This window comes from Moschus berezovskii, chromosome 3, assembly GCF_049115385.1.
Source record: "Moschus berezovskii isolate FMDL1 chromosome 3, NW_MosBer_1.0, whole genome shotgun sequence".
Taxonomy (NCBI): Eukaryota; Metazoa; Chordata; class Mammalia; order Artiodactyla; family Moschidae; genus Moschus; species Moschus berezovskii.
In genome coordinates this window covers 128276168-128300760 of record NC_142462.1, presented here as the reverse complement: position 1 = coordinate 128300760, position 24593 = coordinate 128276168, and the positions used below count along the sequence as shown (strand labels likewise).

Sequence of the window (24593 nt, the reverse complement as noted above, 5' to 3'; positions counted from 1 at the left end):
CTCGGCGCCTCACCTGCCTCTCGGTCCGCAGATGGTGTGGGAGAGCGGCTGCGTGGTCATCGTCATGCTGAGCCCCCTCTCGGAGAACGGCGTCCGGCAGTGCTGCCCCTACTGGCCCAGTGAGGGCTCCAACCTCTACCACATCTATGAGGTACTCCCTGGGGTGCCGCCGGGCCGTGGGCAGGGGCCGTGGTAGCTGTGGGTGGGCCCGTCCTGGGCAGACACCGGGAAGCCCCTGGGAGGTTTGTCCCGCCCTGCAGTCAGCAGACCCTCCCAACAGCCGTGCCATGGGAACTCTGCCAGAAATGGCATGGTTTCCACTTTTAAATTCTGTAAATCCAAATTCGGACAGAAAGCACCCAAGAAAGGACCTCACTAGGTGGTCTGTTTTCAGGAAGCAGCCCCTGTTGACCCTAGTTCTTCACGGCCCACCTGCAGCCCGGCTCCCGCTGCTCTCCAGGCCCTGTGTCCGTAGTGCCAACTCGGCCTTTTGATTTGAGGGTCCCCTGCTGGCCAGCTCGTTTCCTTGTCTGGATTTTTGCCCACAGCAAGAAGGAAGTAAATAACCTTGGGCAGTTAAACCAATACCAGAGTGTGCCCTTCGACTTTATTTCCCATTACAATTTGTCAGAACACCAGAGTCCCTCAGGAGGGCTCACCTCAGACGCCTGGATGTTCCCCTCTAAGCTGGTCATGGTTCTGGGGTCCCCGCCCTGGGCTTCCAGCACTCAGGGCCTGGCAGCATCTATACGAATCTTTTGGTTTCGTCTTTCTGCAGCTGGGCGGGGTTTCTCTTATGAAAGGCCAGTGAGACTAGAACCCCGTTTGAGTTTTTGTCCGAAAGTATGAATTTTTTCTGGTGATTTTTCTTGGAGGTTTATATGGCTTAGAAAAGACAGAAAGTGGACCTGCTTCAGTTGTAACGCATTTTTCCCTAATAATTTGACTATTTTGCCCTTGAGTGACATGTTAAAAAAAAAGCACAAAGTGACCTTTTGTGTAAACCTTGTTGAACTTGGAAAGCTGGACAGGCCCCCGCCTGCCACGTGCCGTCTGCCCTCAGGGTCCCCAGGCCTCTCCCCACAAGTGGCTCCATGTTCGGGGAGCCTCCCGCCGACGCGCCCTCTGCCCCGCCCCCGCCCTGTCTGCTCCCCGCCCCCCCAGGTACATCTGGTCTCCGAGCACATCTGGTGTGAGGATTTCCTCGTGAGGAGCTTCTACCTGAAGAACGTGCAGACCAACGAGACGCGTACGGTGACGCAGTTCCACTTCCTGAGCTGGTGTGACCAGGGCGTGCCTTCCTCCACCAGGTCCCTCCTGGATTTCCGCAGGTGAGACCCACGGCCCGCCAGCGGGGTCGCGCACTCGGGTTGCCCTCGGAGAGAGGGGACATCTGGGTCCGAGGGGCCGTTTGCTGTAAGGCGTGTCGTCTGTCTTATCGTTGTGTGTCACAGGCGCATCGGGTTAGCTACAGCGCAGAGGAGGGAGACGTAACTCACATGTCGGCGTAAGACGTCTCTGGCTTTAGAGGCGTTAGACGTTAGGGGGGCTGGCGTCTTAGAATTGTGGAGATGTGGCCACGGTTATCAGTAAGATTCTTCACGTGGGGGAGAATTCCGGGGGTTCGTATTTCACAGGGTGTGGATGAATCCAGCCCAGAGTTTTGACTGCTCGGCTGGTCAGAGATGGTGGTGAGAAGGAGGCCCAGATGACCAGCTGACGGGTGACCTCGGGTCAGCGCCTCTCTGGGGGTCACACAGCACCTATCTGTGGTGCAGTTTCGAAGTTGACTGTTGTAAACATCTAGAAAGAAAATGAAGCTGTTGAGGGCTACCCAGAACCATCTCGACGCTCCCTGGAACCTCCCTTACATGTCACAGATTAGGAGTAGGCTTCCAGTAAATCTTCAAAACGAGAAATTGGAGAGTCAAGACAAACCAGGCTTTGACGCACCTGAATGGCACATGATCAGAAACTGACTTGTGTCTGAACAGTTCCCAGACACATAACTCCTGGGAAGTCAGAATGGCAAGTGCTCTTGTCATCAAGGAGGGTTTTGAGCATAAAGCTGGGTTTCTTGAATTTGGGGTACAGATTCTGAAGGTTATTTTGATACTGCTTCTTTTCTTTTAGTCCACTTTGGAAAAACAAAACAGGGTTTGTTTTCTTTTTTTTATTGGCTAATCCTTTGTATCAAATAGCACGTGAAACAGCTCCAGGAGAGACCCTTGCTTGGCGTCACACCTGTCACCCTCAGTCCGTCCCCAGGGAGGCAGGGGGCGCATGGCACACACCCAGACGTGCCCCCCGCCCCCACCCATCCCAATTGCCTGGTCGTTTTTTACATTTTCTTAATACACATTTATTTCTAAAAACCTTGCTTAGGGCCCATTTCCTGGTAGAATCTTCAAAAAGCAGTCAGTACTGGCAGGATGGGTGCGGCTGCTCAGACGGCCACCTCCATGCCCCAGCCAGCTTATTGCTCATATGTGCGTATGGGCGTGTTTCTAGCTCCACATCCGTGTGGAATCGGACAATCCATAGCCCACCCTCTGTGTGTGCAGTCTGTCAGGAAGACAGATCGGATTCCCCCGCTTCCCTCTCTCTGGAGTCCCAGGACACAGGGCCCGAGAAGGTTTCAGAAAATGAGATGCGTACGGGCCCGGGCCCATCTCGCTGGAGGAGGCCGGCCCGTCCTCAGCGCCGGTCGGGGCTGCTCACGTGGCCCCGGACCTTGGTCCCGTCACATCCTCAGGGCGTGTGGCGCTCAGACACGGTCGCTGCTCTGTGGCTCTCTGTCCAGCAGAGGAGACGGCTGGGAAGACGCTGGTCACTGCAGGGCAGCAGGCCGTGCAGCCCCCTTTGAACAATAGACCCAGCTCATTCCCTGCCTGGCCGAGCAAGTTCGTCAGAGACCGAGATGTGTAATTAAATATTTCTGGCGCCCAGAGGGAGCACATTTACACTTTAAAGAGAAACTGCTGAGCTAAGAGATAATCAGCATCACGTGCGAGGGCTCTGCTCTGGAAGAACTCTGTCTGTCTCTCTCTCTCGAGGCTGTGTGCACTGACACTCACTAATGCTGCTCTCTGTAAAAACGGACGACCCTTACTTTGCCAGCTAATTAGCGGTGGCCAGTGTCATTTTTGTGATGTTGCAGCTAGTAATATGAGCCCAGTTGCATAGTCACAAAAGTGATCATTGGAAACTGTGACTTTACTGCAGGGACAGTGTGGGAGCCCCTTTCTGAGCCTCTCGCGACCGCTGACCTTTGCTTGCTGCTGGTTGCGTGGCGGTTCCCTCTCAGGGGCCCACGGGCTGGTTTGTATCACTAACCGTTCTCTCTCGGCGAATTCCTCCTGTTGCAGTATGCGCGGTAGCCGCTTTTCTCAACGTTTGGCCTCTTGCTGACTGATAATTTGTTCCAATAAAGTAAACCAGACAGCCATGCGTTGCTCCTCTCCATGAATAACCCACGTCTCTGTCTTGGGTCGACCAGATGGACGCTGTGTGGACTCTGTGCTATTTCTGCTTTGCTCTTTGTGATGTTTTGTGTGGTAATAACACAAGTGCCTGGTTCTCTGTGATAAACCTCTCCACCGCAGCAGCTCCCTGGACCTCACTGCTCACCTCCTCAATTCCTCATGGCTGTCAACAAGTAGGGTTAGCGCAGGGTGGGGCTGGCGTGGATGTCAAATAGAAGTGAGACCTCCCTGAGGGCCCCACCCCCCCGAGGCAGCTGGTCACAACACATATGCAAGAATAACACTTTAGACAGATCCCACCAGAACTGCAGGCACTGGAAAGCCAGTGCAGCCAGGAACCCTCTCCTCAGCGACCATTCTTAGCCAGGGAGGGGATGCTCACTGCATTCTGTCAAAGGGCGGCCTGACCAGCCATACAGGGAGCTCCACTGGTCTGCTGACTCCTTCTGTTCTTCTCAGCCAAACCAGAACCGTTTAGAGAAGCCTGTCTGGTTGTTGTGTTTATTTCATTTTAATGGACCCGTTTGTGCTTGGTTCCATCAGAAAAAAAATGAGCAAAACTGGGTGACTGACCAAAAGTTGGGTTTAGCCTTTAGAAACACAGGCAGGACCTTCAGGCAGGAAATATAACTGGAGGGGCCAAGCCGAGGCGGTCCACACATTAAAGATGTGGACACTGAGAAGCGTCCAAGATGACTCGCCCTCTGAAGGCACCAGGCCTGCAGCAAGCCACCCCAGCTCCCGGCTCTACACATACACACACAGCTCATGCGGCACGCCTGGACCCACGCCTGTGCACACGCACACACATGACCTGTATGGGGCTGGCGGGCTCCCCGCCGCTCACACTTGAGGCACGTCCTCGGGGTCTGGCATCTGTTTTGTCAGAGCTGAAGCTCCCGTTGCCTTGACAACCCGAGTCAGGAAAGGGAGGTTTAGAAGGAGGAGTGGGAGGGTCTGGTTTCCAATCTCTCTCATCCTCAGAGGGCAGAGCACTTTCCGGGGACCCCACGCCCATGCGCCCTCAGCTCTGAGCCATCCACATTCCCTCTGCCCCAAGCCTTGGCCCAGCTGCCAGCCCGAGCAGGGAGCCGCTGCAGCAGCGGCAATGACACGGCCTCGGGGAGCAGCCTGTGGGCCCAGATCCTCACCCCCAGCTGGAGGGCCGGGCCCAGGCGTGGCCGCCTCCAGGCCTGTCTTACTGGGACTGCACGGTCAGGCCTGCCAGCCCTCCTGCTGGCCAGGAGGGTGGAGCCTCCCTTAGAGGCACCTGTCCTGTTCAATCCACAGCAGAAGTGGGCGCTCAGCCCGGCTCCGATGTCCAGGCATCAGCGTCATTGTACGTGATGCTGGAATACCCCTCAGCTCCTCCATCAGACACCACCCTGGGCTTCCTCCCAGCCCCACACCCTCTCAGTCTTTCATGGCCAGAGGACCTGCTGATTGAATGTACACGTTCAGCTGTCTCCGTGCTGAGTGGACAAGCCTTAGCAGAGAAATGTGACATTTTTTCCATTTCCAGCATGGAGTAAGGGCTTTTTCTCCACCATCATCCTTTTCAAAATTTTATTTTCCATCTTAAACTGTGTGAATTCACACTCACAGCCCGTCTTACACACGCACTCCCGCACTTTTCCTTCCAATTAACCAAAGCTCTGTGTTTGCTTTTCTTCATTTAGGAACATTTTCCTAAGAACTTGGATGTACTTTGTAAACATGTTTACGTCTTTCATTGAATTACAAGAAATTTCGAGCTTACACAGTGAATTTTAAACTGTGCTCTATTTTGATTTAGCTCTTGGGTACAAAATCCTAATCCATGCTTCTTGTTAATTTTCATAAACTCTGATCTAAAATCTGCACAACAGTGTTGTTTTACATAAAATCAGATTTATAAAAGTGGAAAAATTTGTCTTGGACATAGTTGAGGTTTCTCCAAAATTTAAATGTCCTTACAAAACTGACAGATCAAGAAATGTCTTTAAGATGCTGTTTTGAGACGTCACGGTAATAGTACATTCTTGTATGATGTCTGGACTGTAAGAAATTCAGTGTGTAAGTTGCTAAACTCACAAACTTCAGTGAGGAGTCTAGACATGCCCCAGGAACAAAAGTCAAATGAACTAGAGCAACAGGAGGAGTGGGGGAGGGGATGGGGCTGGGGGGCCCAGGCCGATGGCCGGTTGACCCGAGGCCAGAGTTCATACTTATTAAGGGCAAAAGAAAACGGTGAAAATGTAAGAATTGTTTTCAAAGCTCTAATAATGTAATATTGGAAAGAAAAATAAACCTTGGAAAATGCGTGTGTAATTTTGATTTTCTTTGTCAAAACAGGCCATTACAGAACAGTGTCCCCGAGATGGTCTGTCTGCGCTGGCTGCGGGCTGTTTGGTGATTGCTCCGGAGCCCAGCACAGTCATAACTTCTGTGTCTCTCTCTATTTCAGAAAAGTAAACAAGTGCTACAGGGGCCGTTCTTGTCCAATAATTGTCCACTGCAGGCAAGTACAACTTCACCCTGGGTTAACGTGTGTCCGCTGCCTCAGAAGGAAACACTGTTAAATATAGGAGCTCAGCTTCCTAATTGCTTAGTAACATATCTAACTGGTGCTTCTTAGGGAAACAGGAAATAGCTTGTTTTGTGTTACTCGAGGACCTCGTGATGGTGTGTGTGTTGCGTGGTGGGGTCTCAGTCCAACACCCTTTGCAGACTTGTGGAGCCTGTACCAAGGACTCGGGGCCACTGGTGGATGGGACAGAACCTGGAATCAAAGGAGTAGCCTTCGGGTGAAAGTTCAGTGGCTCGTGTCCTTGAGAAGGTTACACCCAGCCTGGAAGAGAGGTCCCTCCGAGGGCAGACTCCACACCTGCCCGCGTCAGTGAGGAAGTGTGCTCTGTCTTCCAGAACATCTCACAGACTGTTCCCTCTGTCTGGGATAAAGAACCAGGTTTCCAAAGATCCAACGCCAAGTCTGCCCGTTCCGCCAAGAGTGTGTGCGTGCGTGTGTGTGCAGGCACTGGTCTGCGTGTGCTCCAAGTGTGTGTGTCTGAGTGCATGCGCCCATCTGAGTGTGTGTCTGTGTGTGTGTGTCTGTCTGTCTGTGAGTGTGTGTGTGTGTCTGAGTGCATGCACCCATCTGAGTGTGTGTCTGTCTGTGAGTGTGTGTGTGTGTCTGTCTGTGAGTGTGTGTGTGTGTCTGAGTGCATGCACCCATCTGAGTGTGTGTCTGTGTGTGTGTGCATGTGTGTGTGTGCAGGCGCTCGTCTGCGTGTGCTCCAAGTGTGTGTGTCTGAGTGCATGCGCCCATCTGAGTGTGTGTCTGTCTGTGAGTGTGTGTCTGTCTGTGAGTGTGTGTGTGTGTCTGAGTGTGTGTTTTTGAGTGTGTGTGTGAGTGCAGGCACGTGTCTGTGTGCGTGTGTGTGACAATGCGTGTGTCTAAGCATGAGTGTCGTGTGTGTGTCTGTGTCTGTGAGTGTGTGTGTGTGTCTGAGTGCATTCACCCATCTGAGTGTGTGTCTGTGTGTGTGTCTGTGTGTGAGTGTGTGTGTGTGTCTGAGTGAGTGTGTGTTTTTGAGTGTGTGTGTGAGTGCATGCACCTGTCTGTGTGCATGTGTGTGAGGGTGCGTGTGTCTGAGCATGAGTGTGTATGTGTACGTTTGCATTGGTATGTGTGTTGTGTCTGTCTGAGGGAGGAGGAGTTCAGAGTATGGTTTGGGTCCCCGGGAAGTGGACCAGGACACCCTTGACGCACCCGAGGACCAGCTCCAGTCAGCATTGGCTCTGAGGCGGGTCTGGGAGGAACCTTCGGCAGCCGGGCGCATCACGGGAGCACTGGTGACCTTGGCGTGGCTGTGTCCCCGCCCAGCAGTGCTATGCAGGGTGGTTCTCTTTCCGTCTGAGGCTTTTTCTGCTCTTTGAGAAATACGTTGACACCAAACCCAGTGACTCTTTGCTATGAAAGGACAACCGACAGGCTTCCGGGCTACCGGCCAGCCAGCAGTTCTGAGACAGAGCAGATGCGGTGGCCACGCAAGTCCCCAGGTCCTGAAACGGAGACGCTTCCCTGCCAAGTCAGCAGGTTCCGCCAGGAGTGCCGGTGGGCGGGGGACAGCCTGCTGGGCCGACAGCCCGCTCGGGGCACCGCACGGGGGAGCAGCGACGCCGGGCCGCCCCCCGAAAGGCCGCCTTCGTTCCCTCTCGCCGCCTGCTACTGAGCCACGGCTCAGAACACTCTCACTACCCTCGTCCAAGGAGGACTTTCCACTAGGACCGAGGGGGCTGCAAGGAGGCTGGAGGAGGCGACGGGGCCACCGCACTTGCGGCGGGGCAGACGGACGGGCGGAGGACCGGCCTCCGGGGGGTGGGCCTGCCTAGGCCTGCACCCAGCCTTCCTCCCCTGCAGCCAGCCCCCTGCAGACTCCGAATGCAAGTGCCGTCAGCTCCGACACTGCCAGCCAATTCTTTATTTCCTTTTTTCCTGACAAAATTTGCTGAATCTTTGACCAAAGAGGGGAGAAAAAGGGAAGAAAGGAACAAATCAACACAGGCACAGTAGCGAATGTGTCCTGCTGTTAACACAGGCCGGGAGGACGCCTGCCTCCCCCCCGTCTCCCCCTCCCCCCTGTCTCCCCCTCCCCCTCCCCCCCCCACGCCCCACTCTGTGTCTCTCCCTCTCCAGCCCCCTGCCCTCCCCTCCTCCTGTGGGCCCCCCGGGTCGCAGACGGCGCGCGCTGTCGTGGGGAGTGGGGGCAGCACGGCCTGTCGCGTCCTCATCTCTCTCCTTCTGTTGACAGTGACGGCGCCGGCAGGAGTGGCACCTACGTCCTGATCGACATGGTTCTCAACAAGATGGCCAAAGGTAAGACTGGGAGCTGGGCTGCTCCGTGAGGCTCCAGTCGGATGGTGTTGCCATGGCAACCTCGGTGCAGCGGTCGCAGAAAGCCGTGGGGAAATTAGCCTGTTGTCCCTTTTCTGAATTGCAAGGAAGCTGTTTGCAGCAAGCACGTTCATTTCTGAGGGTCCTCCTTTGTCAGCACCTCCGCCTGGGGTCACATGCCGGGCTCAGGGCACAGTGGGCGCTCGGCGTCCGGTGTTAACATCACACGTGGGAAGGAGGCCATCTTGATCTTCCAGGGCTGCAGTGGCTCAGAAGAGCCTTAAACAAACCCTCCTTGTTGTTAGAACTGTATTTGCAAAATTCAGAGCCTAGACTCTCTGGTGGAGGCTATCTCTGCGGTAGCCCCCCTTCAGATGCCCCGCGTGTAACAGCGTCTGGGAGCTTGGGCTCAAAGGACTGTGATCTGAGCACGGACCCAGGGTGAGCTCGTGGCTTGGGTGGGGCTTAGCCCCCAAGAGTGCAGGGACTGAGGGGGCTGGCGGCTCCCGGGTGTGCTCCACACGCCAGACCTGTGAGGTGTCCCCTGAGAGGCCGGTGCACTCCAGAGCCAAGTGGGAGATTCCCTCGGACCCGCCTCTCGGGGAACCAGGCGCATATCCGCAGGGAGACCCCAGCCTGACCTGCGGAGGCCCCCTCCTTGTCCTCAGCCTCTGGGGACTTGGGAAGGAAGCCCTGGGATGGGTGCCCTCTCACGGTCTTCTCCCCACCAGAGAGAACACCATCTCCTCTGCATGGGCGCACATCCAGGCACACCTTAGCTAGGGCGCCTATCTCCCAGGAACCCACCCTCCACCCTTTGCCTGGCAATAAGAGCAGACACCAGTTCTAGAGATGGGTTTCTATTCATTGCCAGACAAGTGCCAGCAACTCTGAAATAGGCGTCTTTCTTACTCCATCTTCTCCTGGTTTAAAGAAAAGCAGAAAAGCAGAACGCACCTCTAGTCCGAGGATATGGTTGCATGAAGAAGAAACAATGGCCATCGTGTTACGCCCAGGACTAGAGAGCATGGGCCGGTTCCGAGCCCCACACCGGTAATCAGAGGACCAACCGGGGCCCAGGCAGGCCCCACCCCGTGGGTGCCGCAGTCTCCCTGCCAGCTTCGGGGTCTGGGGCACAGTGGGCCCGGCTCGTACACCAGAGGCTGTTTCTTACGCCTGGAGGCAGGCAGTGCTGCGACATGCATTCAAAGAGCCAACAAACCCGATGCAAACGCACCGTTAAGATGGCACTCTTAATAACATGGCTTGGTCTTAGGTCACTAAGCTGATTCTAGTGTGAAGGTCGTTTGTGCCTCTGAATCTCGTCAACTGGGTCTGTCTCTTCATTTGCAAGCGCACGGTTTCTGCAAACCCAGAGTCTCTGCGGGACTCCTGCCTCCTCCCACGCTTGCCCCCACACCCCCAGCCGTCAGGCCCAGAGTGCTTCCACCTGCTACACCAAACACCTTCCGAGAACGCGGGGCGTCTCGAACGTTTGAGGAGACATCTGTGTGTGCAGGCAGGTGACGCATGGCCTCACAGGCACACACCGCCACGTGGAGTCCGGCTCCCCGCAAGGAGTGGGCCCCAGCAGTGTTGGAGGGGACCGGTGTCCAGCTCGCCGGTGTGATGGCACCGGACGCTGAGCAGAGCCACAGCCTGGGGCAGGGAGCGGCAGCTCCCCATCCCAGCTGGGTCCCCGCATTCAGCAGCTGGTCCACCTGCCGCGTCCTGTCAGATTCCACTGGAAGTGCAGGCTGGCGGCAACAATGTGTGCCCAGCCGTGTGGAACCGGCCCAGGAGGGTGGGCGCTGGGCCCTTTCTGAGATCGGTCACCCCTCACTCTGCCCCTGACCTGCTCCCCTCTGCCCAAGGGGCCCACGCTGAGCTGTCCCCTGACCCGGGGCCTGGCCGCGGTCTCAGGGCAGATCAAAGGGCAGGGCGGCCCCTCGGCCGGCGAGGGGCCCTTTCCCGGGCCGCCCCAGCGAGTGGCCACCAGGATTTTGTCCGGGGCCTGGCCGCACGGCCCAGGCGGTGGGGGCGCCTTTGTCTGGCCTGAGAAGCCGGAGGCCCGACTGCCCGCCTGTGCTCATCAAATGATCAAAGGCTCCGGGCCTGGACACGAAAGCTTTCTTCCCATCTCCTTCTCTTAAAAGGAATGAATTGCAGAAGGACCGGAGAAGGCCTGTCCTGTGGCCGGGCCCCCGCGTCAGCCCTGGGCCCTGAGGCGCACGGGGGACACTCAGCAGCCGGGCCGGACCACTGCCTGGGACCTGGTCTGTTAGCGCGTGGACCAGGGGAGCAGTTCAGCATCCGAGTGGGTTGCTGCTGCTCTTCCAGGTGGTGGGAAAGCAGGAAACCCTGGAAAACCCTTCTTCGTATTTTTCCTGTGGCTCCAAACATGTTTCTAACTCAGGGTTAACATCTTGGGTAGAATCAGAGTTTGGTAGCATTCCTCTCTCCCGGAGGAGAGTGCAGCAACGCTGGCTTTGCAGTACTTTCCAAACTGTGCCTTTTACATTTTTGTCCGAGACATCTCTTCGCCCAGGGTTTTTCATATTTCACCACAATTTTTTAAATGAATGGAGAGAGCCAGACAAATGGGGGGCTTCCCAAGGATCGCGTTGGCTGTGTTGTCGGGAGGCAGCAGCCTCGCTGGCTGAGGGCCACTCGGCAGGAGCCCCACCTCTAGGAAGCCAACTTTGCTGCCTGAGCCCTGGCCACTGGGGTGTCCGCGGGCCAGGGCCAGCCTCGGAGCTCGTTCCTTTGGTCTGGCGGGAGCTGCAGGACTAGGACTTCATCGCGTGATGCAGAGTGCGGGCCTGAGTCCGCGGTGCGCCTGGAGACGCCCTGGAAGCTCGCATCAGCTGGGAGTGGCTTCTAAATGGTCTCAGCAGGGAGCATGAGCGGATGTCCAGCGCCTGCGTGGCCGTCTGTCCAGCCCCGGTCTCCATCCTCAGCAAGCTCACCTGTTTCCCGTTTCCCTGTCACACAGTGGAACCAGTGAACATCTCTTCCAAGGGGGTGTATAACCTCCCCTGTGCCTCTGTCTCTGTGACCCCGGCGTCTCCAGGGACCTCGAGTGGGTGGAAGCACGTCACGTCGTGGGGCTCACCCACGCTGCAGCAGGTGTCGGGATCGCCTCACTGGTTGAGGCGGAGTGGCATTCCCTCCCGGGATGGACCGCGCTCACCTTGGTCACCCTCCGTCCGGGGACACGGGTCCCCTGCACCTGTCAGCTGCTGAGTCGCTGCTACTCCAGTCGCGATGTGCAAACATCTGTCTGGTTTCCGCTCCCAGTTCTTTGGGGTTCGGTACCCAGCGTGGAGCTGCTGGGTCATGTGGTTCTGACTTCTTGAGGCGCATCACTGTTTTCCACGGCAGCTGCACCGTTTTCCACTCCCAGCAGCAGCGCACGGGGAAGATGGTCGGTTTCCGCACACCCGCTTGCACACTGTCGTTTTCTGGGGCTTTGACAGCGGCCATCCTGGTGGCCATGAGGTCTCGCTGTGGTCTTGCTTTGTGTTTTCCTGAAGACTACAAATGTCGAGCATCTTTTCACGTGTCTGTTGACCCTTTGGATATTTTCTTTGGGGAAATGATTATTCAAGCTCTTTTCCTCCATCTTTTCACTGGGCTGTTTGGTTGTTGTTGTTGCATTGCGGGCGTTCTTTATATATTGAGGACATCAACCCCTTATCAGATATGTGGTGGTGCAAATACTTCCTCCCGTCCTGGGAGAAATAATGTTTCTCCTTGAACTTTAAAACTCAGCGCTCCTCCAGAGCTGTACTGCTCAGTCAGCAGCCGCCGGCCACATGCAGCAGCTTACGTGGTGAGATTAAAACACGGACCATGTGCTGAGCACCCCAATAGCATAAGTGCCCAGGGCCTGCCACACGCACGGTGCAGAGAAGGCCTCCTAGGCAGGAAGCCCCATGCAGTGGCTCTGCTCCAGGGACCGTGCCGAGGGGAGTTGTGCACGCGTGTCCAGACCACCATCTCTGTCTCCCTGGGCCCCCGCCCTGCGTCTCCCCTTCTGTGACCCCTTGACTTGTCTCTTCTGCTCACAGCGGTCGGTGGGATGTGAGAGGGGCCCCAGGAGACCCCTCTCTCGGGGCCACGCTGGCTGTTTCCTGCAGGACTCGGGTCCTGGCCCCGGACTATGGGGTAGGCGCCCCTCCTCAGCCCCTTTCCCCTCTCACGGGTCCTTCTGCCCCTCTGGGCCACCACTACCATCCTATTCCTCCGTTCGGCAAATACTGGGCTGAACCACGGAAGTGCCATTCCATCCTGCTGTTAACTGAGCGCCAGGACCACACGGTGAGCCAGATGGGAGGCGACCCACCCTCCCGGGGTCTGCACTCCGCAGAGAAAAACGGGCGGTGTCTGCAGCTCAGCGGGGTGCTGAGCGCCGTCGAGGCCCTGGGGTGCAGGACTGGGGTCTACTTTGCCCCCCACCCCCAGCACAGAGTCCTGTGTGCATCTGTAGCCCGTCCTCACAGCACCGAGGGCCCTGAGGGCTCACCGACTCTGACACCTGGTTGCAAACAGAAAAAGCAGATCTCCAAGGTTTGGGGACTTACTGAGAAGCACCCAGCTGACAGGGCAATGCAGAGCGCTGGTCTTGCTGCAAAGTGGTCGAGCCCCAGTGGCTGGCAGGGGGTGGTCGGCACAGCAGAGATGCCACCAGGCTGCGTGGTCCAGGGACAGGGTGGAGCAGGCAGCTGTCTGTTACAGTCGCAGTGGAGACTGCACCAGGGAGGGAGATGGAGATCAGACAACGGGGCCCTGGAACCGCCGGCTCAGATTCGGGTCTGCCTGGCGCCACAGGGAAGGAACACACAGCGCTAGTCCCGGCAGGACTGACTTGGCGCCTCTGGACAAGAGGGCTGGGGGGGAGCAGAACCGCAGGGGTCTGTGCCCATGGGGCTCTGAAGGGAGGGCTGAGCTGACCCCAGCCGTGGACGCAAACGTGGATGACCCTTCCACGGGCAGGACCAATTGGGAGAGGCAGGCTGCAAAGAGCAGGGTACGTCGGGGGAAACGTTTCACCTTTATGTTTGGCTGAAGCACCAAGGCCCAGCAGAAAATGGATTCTATAATCGGCCTGACTTCTGCGTGGCTTCAAGGTGGTAAGACCGTGTCTGCAGCTCGCTGGAGTTTCGGCTGAGAGAAGTGTTCGAAACCGGGGAGAAGAGTCTTCCTTCTGCGCGGAGAACTTGTGTCCCGAGATGTGACAGGCAACTTTGTCCTTCTCTCCACTTGGGGCTGAGACTCAGGTGGGGGCAGGCGTCCAGGAGCAGCATGGCTGGGGGTGTGACCCAGGCTGGGTGACATGATACACAAAGTGAATTTAATCGGGGAGAAATGAGACAAAGTGGAACCAGCTGTTCCTGGAAAACTTCCTGACAAGGCCATCATCTGATCTGGATAGTTTTGTGAACCGTATCCCACAATTTGCCTCCGAAATGGTCTCCAGCCTGTGGATTGTGCCTGGGCAGGTACAGCTGACAGTTCTTCCCTCTCTGCCACCTGCTGACAGGTGGGCAGGGGCCCCGTGCACCTCGGACCACAGCCGGGGCTCCTGGCCGGTGCGGCCACCGCCCCCACCCTGTGCCTCTCAGGGGTCAGACCCGCTCACACGGCCCCCAGGCTCCTCCTCCCTGTCACTCACCTGATGAGAAGCCAGGAACCTGGACCCCCTCTGCCGCCGGCTCAGGGCCATCCCTCCTGTAGCACCTCTCCCCCTGGACGGGCAGCAGCCAGCCTGTCCTCTGGGTCCTCTCACTCATCCTCAAACCCAGACTGTCCCCGTCGCCGTGAGTGTCGTCCCCATCTGTCCTGCTGGCCCTGGCAGGCCTGGCTCTCTGTGTTTAGTGGCATCACTTCAGTTCAGAGGCCGCGAGAGTCCGCCTGCCACACAGGTGCCCTGCAGAGCTGTGTGGCCACTCTGACCCTGGCTGCCTCCCCAGCCCCACACACCATCTTCCTGGAGGCCTCTGAGGCCCAGGAAGGCTGCCATGCCCTGGCCCCTTTCAGCAGTGGTTCACAGCTCCTCACCAGGCAGTGAGGTCTGTCTCTGCTCCTGCCAAGGGCCTGTCATCCCTTGCGGGTGACGGGAAGTCCCAGAGCACAGCCACCCAGTCGCTGGACAGTGGTGGGCCAAACACCGTGTTAAGGAGGACTCTGAGGCCTGTGCTCTGAGCAGGCAGCGGGGTCGGGAACCAGGCCTCTGTCATTCTGCATCAGTGACCCCTAAAAAAACTCCTGTAGAATGTTCTGTGACAAGTACTGACATCCATGCTGCCCTCGCGAGCTCACAGCGCCCCTGGGGCCTCCCTGGGCCCCTGCATCTCCTTTCACCAGGAGAGGAGGCACAGGAGTCCTTAGAACAGGGTCTGGCGCTGCCGTCCGCTGAGAAACGGGTGGTACAGCCCCCAGCCAGGCCGCGAGCTAGCCACACACTCATCTTCTAAACCGGAAATAGACGGAGCCCAGGGGGCCAGGGGGCAAGGAGGGCCTTCGATGGGGTTTGGGGAGCCGCTTGGCGTCCAGCTCCCCTGGAGCACTCGTCCTGCGGTCCACGGGAAACAAGGGTCTTCCCGCTCAGGGCAGCCATCGGTCTGTGAGGCCTGGCTGCCCGCACTTCTGCCCTCGTGCTCTGACCCTGCAGGGACTCAGGAGCGTGTCCAGGGCCCCACGTGCAGGTCCTGGGGGAGATGGGGCTGGTGGGGGGGGCGGGGGAGGCGCCCGCAGAGACCCCTGCTCCTGAAGCCTCCGTGTCATTGAGGACCCAGTGGGTCCCCCGCCTCTTCTCTGCAGCCACAGACATCACCCAGATGACCACTCACTGTCCCCTCGGAATTCTGACCCGTCCGCTGGGGACCCAAGTGTCCTGGGCCCTGTGTCCGCATGGCTCCTTGTGTCACTCAGGCCATGGTACTGGGAGGTAGTGAGGTCCCCGTGGTGGAGGTCTCTGCCTCTGTGTGGCCCAACGGTGACTGCGGGGCGGGTGTGGGGGGGGGGATCGGGGCGGGGCTAGGGTGGTCAGGGGGCGGGGTCAGGGTAATCGGGGTTGGGGTGGTCAGGGGGCGGGATTAGGGGTGTGATTGGGGCGGGGTTGGGGTGGTCAGGGGGCGGGGTTAGGGTTATCGTGGGGGGGTGTTGGTGGTCAAGGGGCGGGGTTAGGGGCCTTATCGGGGGCAGGGTTAGGGCTTTTTTCAGGGGGCAGGGTTGGGGTGATCAGGGGGCGGGGTTAGGGGCCTTATCAGGGGGCAGGGTTCGGGTTGTGATCAAGGGGCGGGGTTTGGGGGTGTGATTGGGGCGGTGTTGGGGTGATCAGGGGGTGGGGTTAGGGGCCTTATCAGGGAGCGGGGTTAGGGTTTTGATCAGGGGGCAGGGTTGGGGTGATCAGGGGGCAGGGTTCGGGTTGTGGTCAGGGGGCGGGGTTGGGGGTGATCAGGGGTGGGGTTAGGGGTCTTATCCTGGGGCTGGGTTAGGGTTGTGATCGGGGACGGGGTTGGGGTGATGGGGGCGGGGTGGGGCCTTAGGGGGCAGGGTTAGGGTTGGGGTAACGGGGGCGGGGTTGGGGTGTATTTAGCATTTCCTGGGCACCCCCGGAGGGTGGAGGTGAGACAGTTTCCTCCCGCAAAATTCAGACCTGTCTGTGCACTCGACGCGCAGTGTCTCTTATGCTGAAGAGGAGAGGATGCCCCGCATCCCTGCAGTGCGGTTCTCAAAACCTTCTGGGTAAAAGTGGGACCCGAAGGCGTTTCTGTTTCTGACTCGACGCCCCGAGGACGCCGGGGACGCGCTGCAGGGGGACAGACGAGGCTGGCTCCTGACCCCGCGCCGCGGCCCCTCGGTCACGTGAGGAGGCGGCGCGGCCCAGACCGCGAGTCCCACCCTCCCTCTGCCAGCTGGCAGCTCCGGGAGAGATCCGCGCAGGCCGGGGAACCGAGGCGCCGGTGGCCTATTTGCTTGGTTTTCTCCCACTCCGAATTGATTGTCTCATCATAAAAAATAGCAGTTTTAATATCTTTAATACTAGTGCTCTTTTAATGTTTCTCGTTTAATGGTTACTACTTCTATCTAAAGCCTAAAAAACCTCTGTTGTCCTAAAAACGCATTTAACCAATATATGAACTCCAGAGCCGATGGCCCCTGAGTGCCTTAGGAAGCCGGAGCCCCAGCTGTTCCTGTGTAGGGAGGCGTGCCCAGGATGGCAGCAGGCCAGGCTCTCTCAGGACCCAGCCGGCCAGCCTGTGTGCCTGGAGTCTGCAGCATGCCCGTGGGGTCGTGGGCACTGGGAGAGATGGGTCAGGCTGGATGCTCACCTTGTGTGTTGCTGGATCCACACCCACAGGCTGCATCTGCTCCGATTGCACATTCATGGAGTCTCCTCCTAAACTGACCACAGAACCACTTACACACATCCGCCGCGCATCTGGACAGTGGTGACGCCTCTCCAGTAGAAGACACTGGAAGCCTGTCCAAACCACAGCATGCACTCCCCTCTATTGGCTGTTAGCCTGTCTTCTGTCTGAGTTTTATTTGCATCTGTGAAGGCTGAGCACTGAAGAACTGATGCTTTCAAACTGTGGTACTGGAAAAGACTCTTGAGAATCACTTGGACTGCAAGGAGATCAAACCAGTGAATACTAAAGGAAATCAACCTGAATATTCATTGGAAGGACTGTTGCTGAAGCTCCAATACTTTGGCCACCTGATGCGAAGAGCTGACTCATTGGAAAAGATTCTGATGCTGGGAAAGACTGAGGGCAGGAGGAGAGGGGGACGACAGAGGATGAGATGGCTGGACAGCATCACGTTTGAGCAAGCTCCGGGAGATGGTGAAGGACAGAGGAGTCTGGCGTGCTGCAATCCGTGGGGTCACAAACAGTCACTGTTCACATGCCTCTCGACCTGGGCAGCGCACCGCGTGTATCTGTCTGTTCGCCTGGACTCTAATGTGTGGTCAGTAGAATGGGATTTGTAGAGAGAACTCCATCTGAATGTGCTCAAGGGAGCTTCCTACATGCTTGAGGGATTCAAGTAAATCCTTTTACCTTCGGTGCAGCCTGTTAGGACACACACCGCCCGCCCCGAGGCGGCCTGTGCCTCCCCTGCACCACGAGGTCACCGGGATGCTCAGTCACTGAACAAGGTGCAGGGTCACAGCTCCCCACCCCCCAGAAGAGGTCCTACGTGGCGCGCTCTAAAAGCGTCTCCCTGCCCACCTCGGGTGACTGCTACTCCAGTCCTAACATTCAGGGAGACAGTAGCGCCGACCCACCTGATAAATGCATTCCGTCTCCGTTTCCAGCTGCACATTTATAAGCATTCCTATGATTTCCTCCTCTGCAGCTTTGGGTTCAGGCTAAGCACGGTTCTGAGACACCGTGCCCTGGCATTTCGTCTTTTACAGACGCTGCCCGGGAAACCCTGGTGACGCTTTCTCTGTCCTCTGCCGCTTCCTTACCCAGCGCCACTGCAGTGAAGCCAGAGAGAGCTTGTCCGTGGCAGCTGATCGGAGGGCCGCGCAGATGCTTCCTGGGGAGGGGACCCACTGTGGCCCCACGTGGAGCAGGCGGGGAGTCTTCCCAGAACGACCAAGTGACAGGGGCCCGAGACCGCATGCCAGCACTCCTGCTCAGACTAGCCTTTCAGGGACAAATGGCTGTTGGAATAGTCTTTCAAACCAGTTTCAAGGCACAAAGATGCTGCCCTGAGCAAACTTAAGAGAGAAGAGAGAGGGGTTAGGTCTGGAGCCCCTGGACCCCTGAGGCTTTCATTGTGAAGGACTAGGCTCATCTCCACCTGATGAATCCCCACCACACACACAGGTGTGGCGGCAGGGGGCGCCAGAGCTGCCCCAGGGGGTGGCCGGCCCAGGGTCTCTTCCACATCTGGGTCCGATGATCACCGGCTCTGAGACCCAGACAAGCCTTGATTTCCTTTGAACGGCGGGGGGGTGGTAACCGGCCTGATGCGTGAGAGGAAGTGCTGACAGGACACCTACCCACTGGGAGCTGGTGGGTGGGTCCCGGCCAACCCCACTGTGCCACCCGCCCAGCCCCCGGGTCTGGCAAGATCGCACTGCAGACGTGAGACCTCTGACCTGTAAGAGGCTCGGGCGCTGGGGACCCAGTCCTGTTCACTGTTCACCTGGCAAGACAGGAAAGCGAGCGTGTATGTGGAATTCACAATTCATAAGATTCCATTTTTAACTCGAATAGTATTGTTTCCACGGCCCCCAAGGCACACGGAGTCTGGGGGGCGCTGGGCCACAGCACCAGCCTGCCTGTGAGCACATGGGGTGCCCCAGCTTTCCTTAGCATTGGGAACACTCACTTATAACAGAAGGCAGCTCTTTAGAAGCCAGCATTAGGGATATAAGGTGGACGAAGTTAGTCTATCTTTCCATTTCTCTAAGTGAAACTCCTATGCAAGAGAAGTTAAAGCCTACATGCCCCACTCTCTGACTGAAAACTTCCTGGTGGCCTCGTGGCTGGGACTTGGTGCCTTCACTGCCCTGGCCGGGCTTCAGTCCCTGATCAGGGAACAGAGATCTTACAAGTCTCACAGCCAGAAAAATAAAAATCTTGAAATGCCACCAAATAAAGCCAAGTAAAGGCCTAGTCTGCCCTGGCCGCGGCCGTGGTGTGTGTCTCTGCCTCTGATACCAAGCCTCAGCCCAGCTTTCCTGAGCCAACACGAACGAAAGCCACCTTGCCCCTGTGTTCCTGTGTGAACCCCGAAATGCCCCTCCCGGCCAGGCAGCTGAAGGATGACGATCACCGTCATCTGGCCGCTGAGCCCGGAGGCCCCGGCAGGGGTGAGGGACACTGGTGTGCACTGCGCCCGTCTGAACCCGGAGGCCCCGGCAGGGGTGAGGGGCACTGGTGTGCACTGCGCCCGTCTGAACCCGGAGGCCCCGGCAGGGGTGAGGGACACTGGTGTGCACTGCGCCCGTCTGAGCCCGGCGTGTCTGTTGCAGGCGCCAAGGAGATCGACATCGCCGCCACCCTGGAGCACCTGCGGGACCAGCGGCCGGGCATGGTCCAGACCAAGGTACAGGCAGCCGGGCCCGGGGCTCGGGGTCGGGGTTCATGGGGGGCGGTTTTCTCAAGAGGAGCGAGGGGCAGGCCGGCAGGTTGCCTCCCACACCCGCTCCATTCGGGACTGGACGCGGGCTGCCCATCCCAGGAGGTCGAGGCAGCTCCGGCTGCAGCCCCAGCGTTCCAGCCTGAGCAGTTGTGGTTGGACCTCAGGGCCCGGGACCCTCCGTGTGCCGGATGAGGGGAGCAGAGGAACAGCGGGGTCACCCCGTCAGAGGCCAGCGACGTGTGTGGCATGTTCTGCCCAAGCCCAAGCCCAAGCCCACAGTCGCAGCCCCGCTGCTGCAAGGTTGTCGGGACGGCGGTCACCAGCGTGTCCCCGGGCCATGCTGGGCCCCTGAGCACCCTGAGTAGCTTACTGAAAAGGCTAAGTTTGCAGCAAAAGGAGCAGAGCCTAAACATTCCTGGACAGCCTTGGGTTCACTGGAGCCGGAACCAACGTCCACGTGAGGGCCCATTCCCTTAGCGTTGCGGAAGGGTCCATGTCCAGCCACAGACACCCCACACGCATGTCCTGCAGTCATAAACACAGGATCCTCTCCTTCCTGGTGTGGCTCGGACTCTTTGGGTGCTGTCAGCACCTCCACTAAAGCCGCCCTTGCAGAGGATTTCAGTTATAAATTCATGAAAGCCCTCCCGGGAGACCAGGCCGCATTGTGCTCCAGTGCCGAGTAGTGAGGGTCTGGGACCCCCATCGTCCCAGCTCAGGGTCTTACTGTCCCCACAGAGTGTCAGCAGCTCCTGGGCCCTGCTCCGTGCACGGAAGGGACAGGGCAGTGTCTGCACCTCAAGGGAGGGAGCACAGGCTTCACTCCGCCCACTCTGTTGGGCGGGAAGGAGCCCAGAGCCTAGTAAGCTCCGGCGAGCACACTTTGACCCGGAAGGTCGTTTCTCAGAACACCTTCATGGGCCCCTTTGGGTGGTTCCACATTGTCAAAGTCAGCCCCGAGCGTGGAGGCAAAACCAACTCAGTTCCTTCCTGTAGAGCCAGGAAACCGTTCCGGGTAGAACCAGAGGACATGCCTAGTGGTCAGATCTCTGTGGCCGCCACCATTCTCTGCTGCTCACTCTTCCTCCGCTGGCAGTGGGCAGGGCCCTGGGGAGAGCTGGACCCTGCCCACGCCCGTCTACCATCCCAGTCACAGGCAGCCCACAGGTCCAGTGGCCCTGGCAGGGCCGTCCTGCTGGGCTGCCGGCGCCATGGGTGGTGGTCTGCTCATCCAGAAATCCAGGGTCAGCTCACCGTCTGGGAGGGTCTGGCCCCGCGTCCACCGGCAGCCTCAAGCGGCCCAGAACCAGGGCTGAGGGTGGGAGAGAAGCAGGTCCTGCCTGTGGCCGACCGGCTGCCTCGTGACACCACCTCCCGATCCCACAAGCCCCGGGCTGTGGGGCCCGCTGCCCGCCCTCCCGGCTGGCCGGCACCTCAGCAGCGCTGTGAATGGCCCTGCTTGGCCCCAGGCCCTGTCCACCGTGAGGGTCAGTGAGCAGAGAGGGTTTAACGATCGCGGTCGGGGCACAGGGCAGGTCTGCCCCGCCTTTGTCACTTTACAAAGCAGCAGGTCCCAAAGAGCCGCCCTGTGTCCTGTCCCGTTTCTGCGTCATCGCCGGACTGCAGCCTGCCGTCAGCAGGCCCCCGTTCCGGAGGAGGCGTGCAGGGATGCTGCGCCCGTGTCTGGGGTGGTGTCCTGCACACACCATGCCTGCTGGCTGACCGCTGGCTTGAGAGACGGTGGCAGGAGGCAGCTTCCCCAGGCCCTGGCAGTCCGGATGACAGCGGGCCTGAGCACAGGCCTTGAGGGGAGGAGAGGTCCGTCCAGGTGGGCACACGGGGTGGGGAGGTGCCAGATGCAGGTGGACAGGCCTCCCGCTGACCCAGCCCCAAGACAGCCCCTGCATGTGGGCCTGGAGGCTCATCCCCGGGAGAGCCCACTGTGTTGGGGGAGGCTTGTGGCCACCAGCAGAGGCTCTGAGCTAGAATCTGGCAGGTCATCCCTGGTGGCTCCAATGGTAAAGAATCTGCCTGCAGTGCAGGAGACCCGGGTTTGAATACTGGATCAGGAGGATCCCCTGGAGAAGGGAAAGGCTGCCCACTCCAGTATCCCTGCCTGGAGAATCCCATGGACAGAGGAGCCTGGCGGGCTACAGTCCCGGGGTCACAGACAGGCAGACACAACTGAGCACAGCACACACGTTTCTGTTATGTGCTCGCCGTTCAAAGTGGAAATCTGTCATTCTTTTTGGCATTGGACTCCAGTCTATCGATGACTGGAGTTATCAAGTATCTAAGCCATTGACAGGGCTCTCCATCAAAAATCCTTACCTGCTGTTAAGGGAGTGTTTGCATAGTTTATTCTTTTGTAATTTCTTTGGTGTGATGGGGAAGTACTGAGTACTCTGCTCTGAGTGTTTCATGCCGACTTAGGAGCAGGTTGTGGACCCGGGAATCCTGAAGGACAGGTGGGCTTGTCCTCTGTCTGCCGAGCCCCCGTTTCTGGAGGAGCAAATGGCTCCGCCTGCACGAGAAGCGTCCCGTCCGGGTGCTCTGGGGCCCACGGGCACACGCTTGCTTACGCTGGCACGGTTGAGGCTGAGGCTTCTTGGCAAACGGGCGTGAGTCGGATTGAGCCGGATGCTGGGTGGATTTTCAAAGAGCGCGAGTACCGCCCTTTCCGTTCTGAGGCCAGGGACCCCGAGGGGTCGTGACTGTGACTGTTTCCGGTGAGTCTCAGAAGGACGGGAGTCTACGTCCAGCCCCGCCCCTCGGGGGCCACGCGGGGCTGGGGTCAGAAGGAGCCAGGGCAGGGGGCACACGGAGCCTGCGGCAGCCGCTGCCCCACTCACACGTCCACCCTAGCTCCTCCAGCGACAGGAGCGAAGATGAGCACAGGCCGTGCAGCCCGTCTGCTCCGGGTCCCCTCCCGCAAACCCACACCCTGCCCACCTCCTGGGGAAGTCTGCAGCTCTCCCCTCTCCTCCCTAAACAGCTTCTCTCTGCAGGATGGTGCCCGGGAGCCACGGCTGGAACAGAAGGGACCCCACTCACATCTCCCTCCTCTGTCCCTCCAGGAGCAGTTCGAATTTGCCCTGACAGCTGTGGCCGAGGAGGTGAACGCCATCCTCAAAGCCTTTCCCCAGTGAGGCCGGAGACGCCCACGACGGGGGGCCCTGTCAGCGACCACAGACGTCGTGACCGTGTCTCCTAGTGCAACTGCCTAGTGATCTAGTCCTTAAGACTCTAAATCAGTGCAGCTTAGCAGTTAAAATGTGTGTTTTTGTTCAGCCAAATAATGATAAAGGGAGATCTATGGGCAGATGCAATGATGGGGGGCAATCAGTTCTTCTATTTTAGATTTCTTGAAAAAACTTTATTTTTCCTTAAAACACACATCCATGTTCTTAATTGCCAATCATGTCGTACGCACAGCACCGTCAGTGTGGTTCCCAGAAGAGGGCTGGTTTGTGATCTGTCACTCTCTGGAGGGTCAGCCATGCAGGGCAGGGCCCAGAGGGGCCACCAGGCCACCCCAGTAGAAGCCACATTTGGCGTTTGTCCTTACGACTGTGTACCAACGGGAGAAACCGCTGGCTTCTTCAGGAGTTATGTGGACGTCACGGTGACATTCTGCAGCTTTAGGGTATATCATAAAACACAATCATGCCAGCTCCTTGTCCGATCTGGGCTGCTGCACAGCCTCCCCCAAGCATTGTTGGGGGACAGTGACAGCCCCTCCCAAACTTCCACTCCCCCAGGACAGCCAGGGGCCCCGGGGGCAGATGCTTTCCCACCGAGTGCCTCCTTCCAGGCCAGCAGACAGGGACACTTGGCAAGGCCCTGGCCGAGCCCCAACCTCCAGACACGGCTTTTAGCTACAAATAGGGGTTTACACGTGTGTGCTGCCACTTCAATCGTGTCTGATTCTTTACAATCCCCTGGACTGTAGCCCACCAGGCTCCTCTGTCCATGGGGTTGCCCAGGCAAGAGTACTGGATTTCACCCAGATGCAGCTAAACGCTTCCCTGAGGGGGAAAATGGGGAGCAGGCCTGTGTGGTCCCCTCCCCAGGAAGGCTCGGGCCCTGCTGGCATCCGGAGAGAACCAGGAGTGCTCTCACCATGGGGGAAGTGCAGGGAGACCTGCGGTTTTTTGCTTCCTGCCTGCATGGGATCCAGGCATCTGGGACGCAGCAGGGCAGCTGGGCCCTCCTGGGGCTCAGGCTTCTGGCCTCTCGAGCGGATCCCCGTCTGATGTCACACAGACATGCATCTAGCAATCCTTCAGATTTGCCAAAATAGCACTTGGGCACCAAAGTTACTGCCCCCACCCCAAAACAGAAGAATGCGCTTCACTGGACTGAGGGCAGTTAAACGCTGAGGGAGCTGTGCGGGCTGCTCTGTGTGTCGCTGGCCTCGTTTTAGGGAGTAAAACGTTCCAGTGACCCTGGGGCCTCTGCTTCCTGTGGGCACACCGTTCTTTCATCTTAAACAGGTGCCACGTCTCAAAAAGCGGCGTAGGGAAGGGGGCCGACTGAGAAAGATGCCAAAATCCTGTGTGTGTCTCTAAATGGTGTTGTCGCGTGTATCTGCTCTAGTATATCGATCATGTCCTTCCCAAAGCTGTTTCTCTACCTGGAACCTAAACAGTTAATGGAAACTAGTTTATCTGGACATAGGAAGCGTGTACCTACTCGTAATTTCTAACATTTCATGTTTCTTCAGTGTGAGATATACAAATATATTTAATTGTGTCTGATTAAACTTCTGATTTTACATTTGAATGGTCTTTATTTGGATGAGAGAGGAGTTTTTTTTGTTTTTTGTCCCATCCATCCTGTTTCCTGAAGCTGTGGGCGTTTAGAGGCCAGAACAAACTCTGTGCATCCATGGAGCTCCATACTGAGTTCTAGCTTTATTTGCGGAGCTGGGTGTGCACAGGGGGCCAGAGTGTCGTGTGTGGCTGCGAGTCTATTCATTAAAAAGAGATTAAACAGTCTCAGGCGAACACTGGGGCGTGCTCCGCCTCGGGTGTCCCTGCCACCTCTTCGCTGCGTGTGTCTGCCCAGGGAGCGTCCGGGAGCGGTGGCCCATCCTTGCTGCCCACGGGGGGGGCTCC

At 58.0% G+C, this 24593-nt stretch overlaps 1 protein-coding gene across 3 annotated transcripts in view; it reads left to right on the top strand.

Annotated features, from left to right (window-relative positions):
* PTPRN2 (protein tyrosine phosphatase receptor type N2) overlaps positions 1-24233 on the top strand; it is a 638480-nt gene extending 614247 nt beyond the window's left edge. For all 3 annotated transcript variants that reach the window (XM_055421655.2, XM_055421657.2, XM_088834793.1), the window contains 6 exons: positions 32-151; positions 1165-1331; positions 5932-5985; positions 8279-8343; positions 19364-19437; positions 22551-24233. In XM_055421655.2, the coding sequence (XP_055277630.2) occupies positions 32-151; positions 1165-1331; positions 5932-5985; positions 8279-8343; positions 19364-19437; positions 22551-22622 (552 nt within the window). In that variant the 3' untranslated portion in view covers positions 22623-24233. The remainder of the gene's footprint in view (positions 1-31; positions 152-1164; positions 1332-5931; positions 5986-8278; positions 8344-19363; positions 19438-22550) is intronic.
* Positions 24234-24593: the final 360 nt, after the last annotated feature.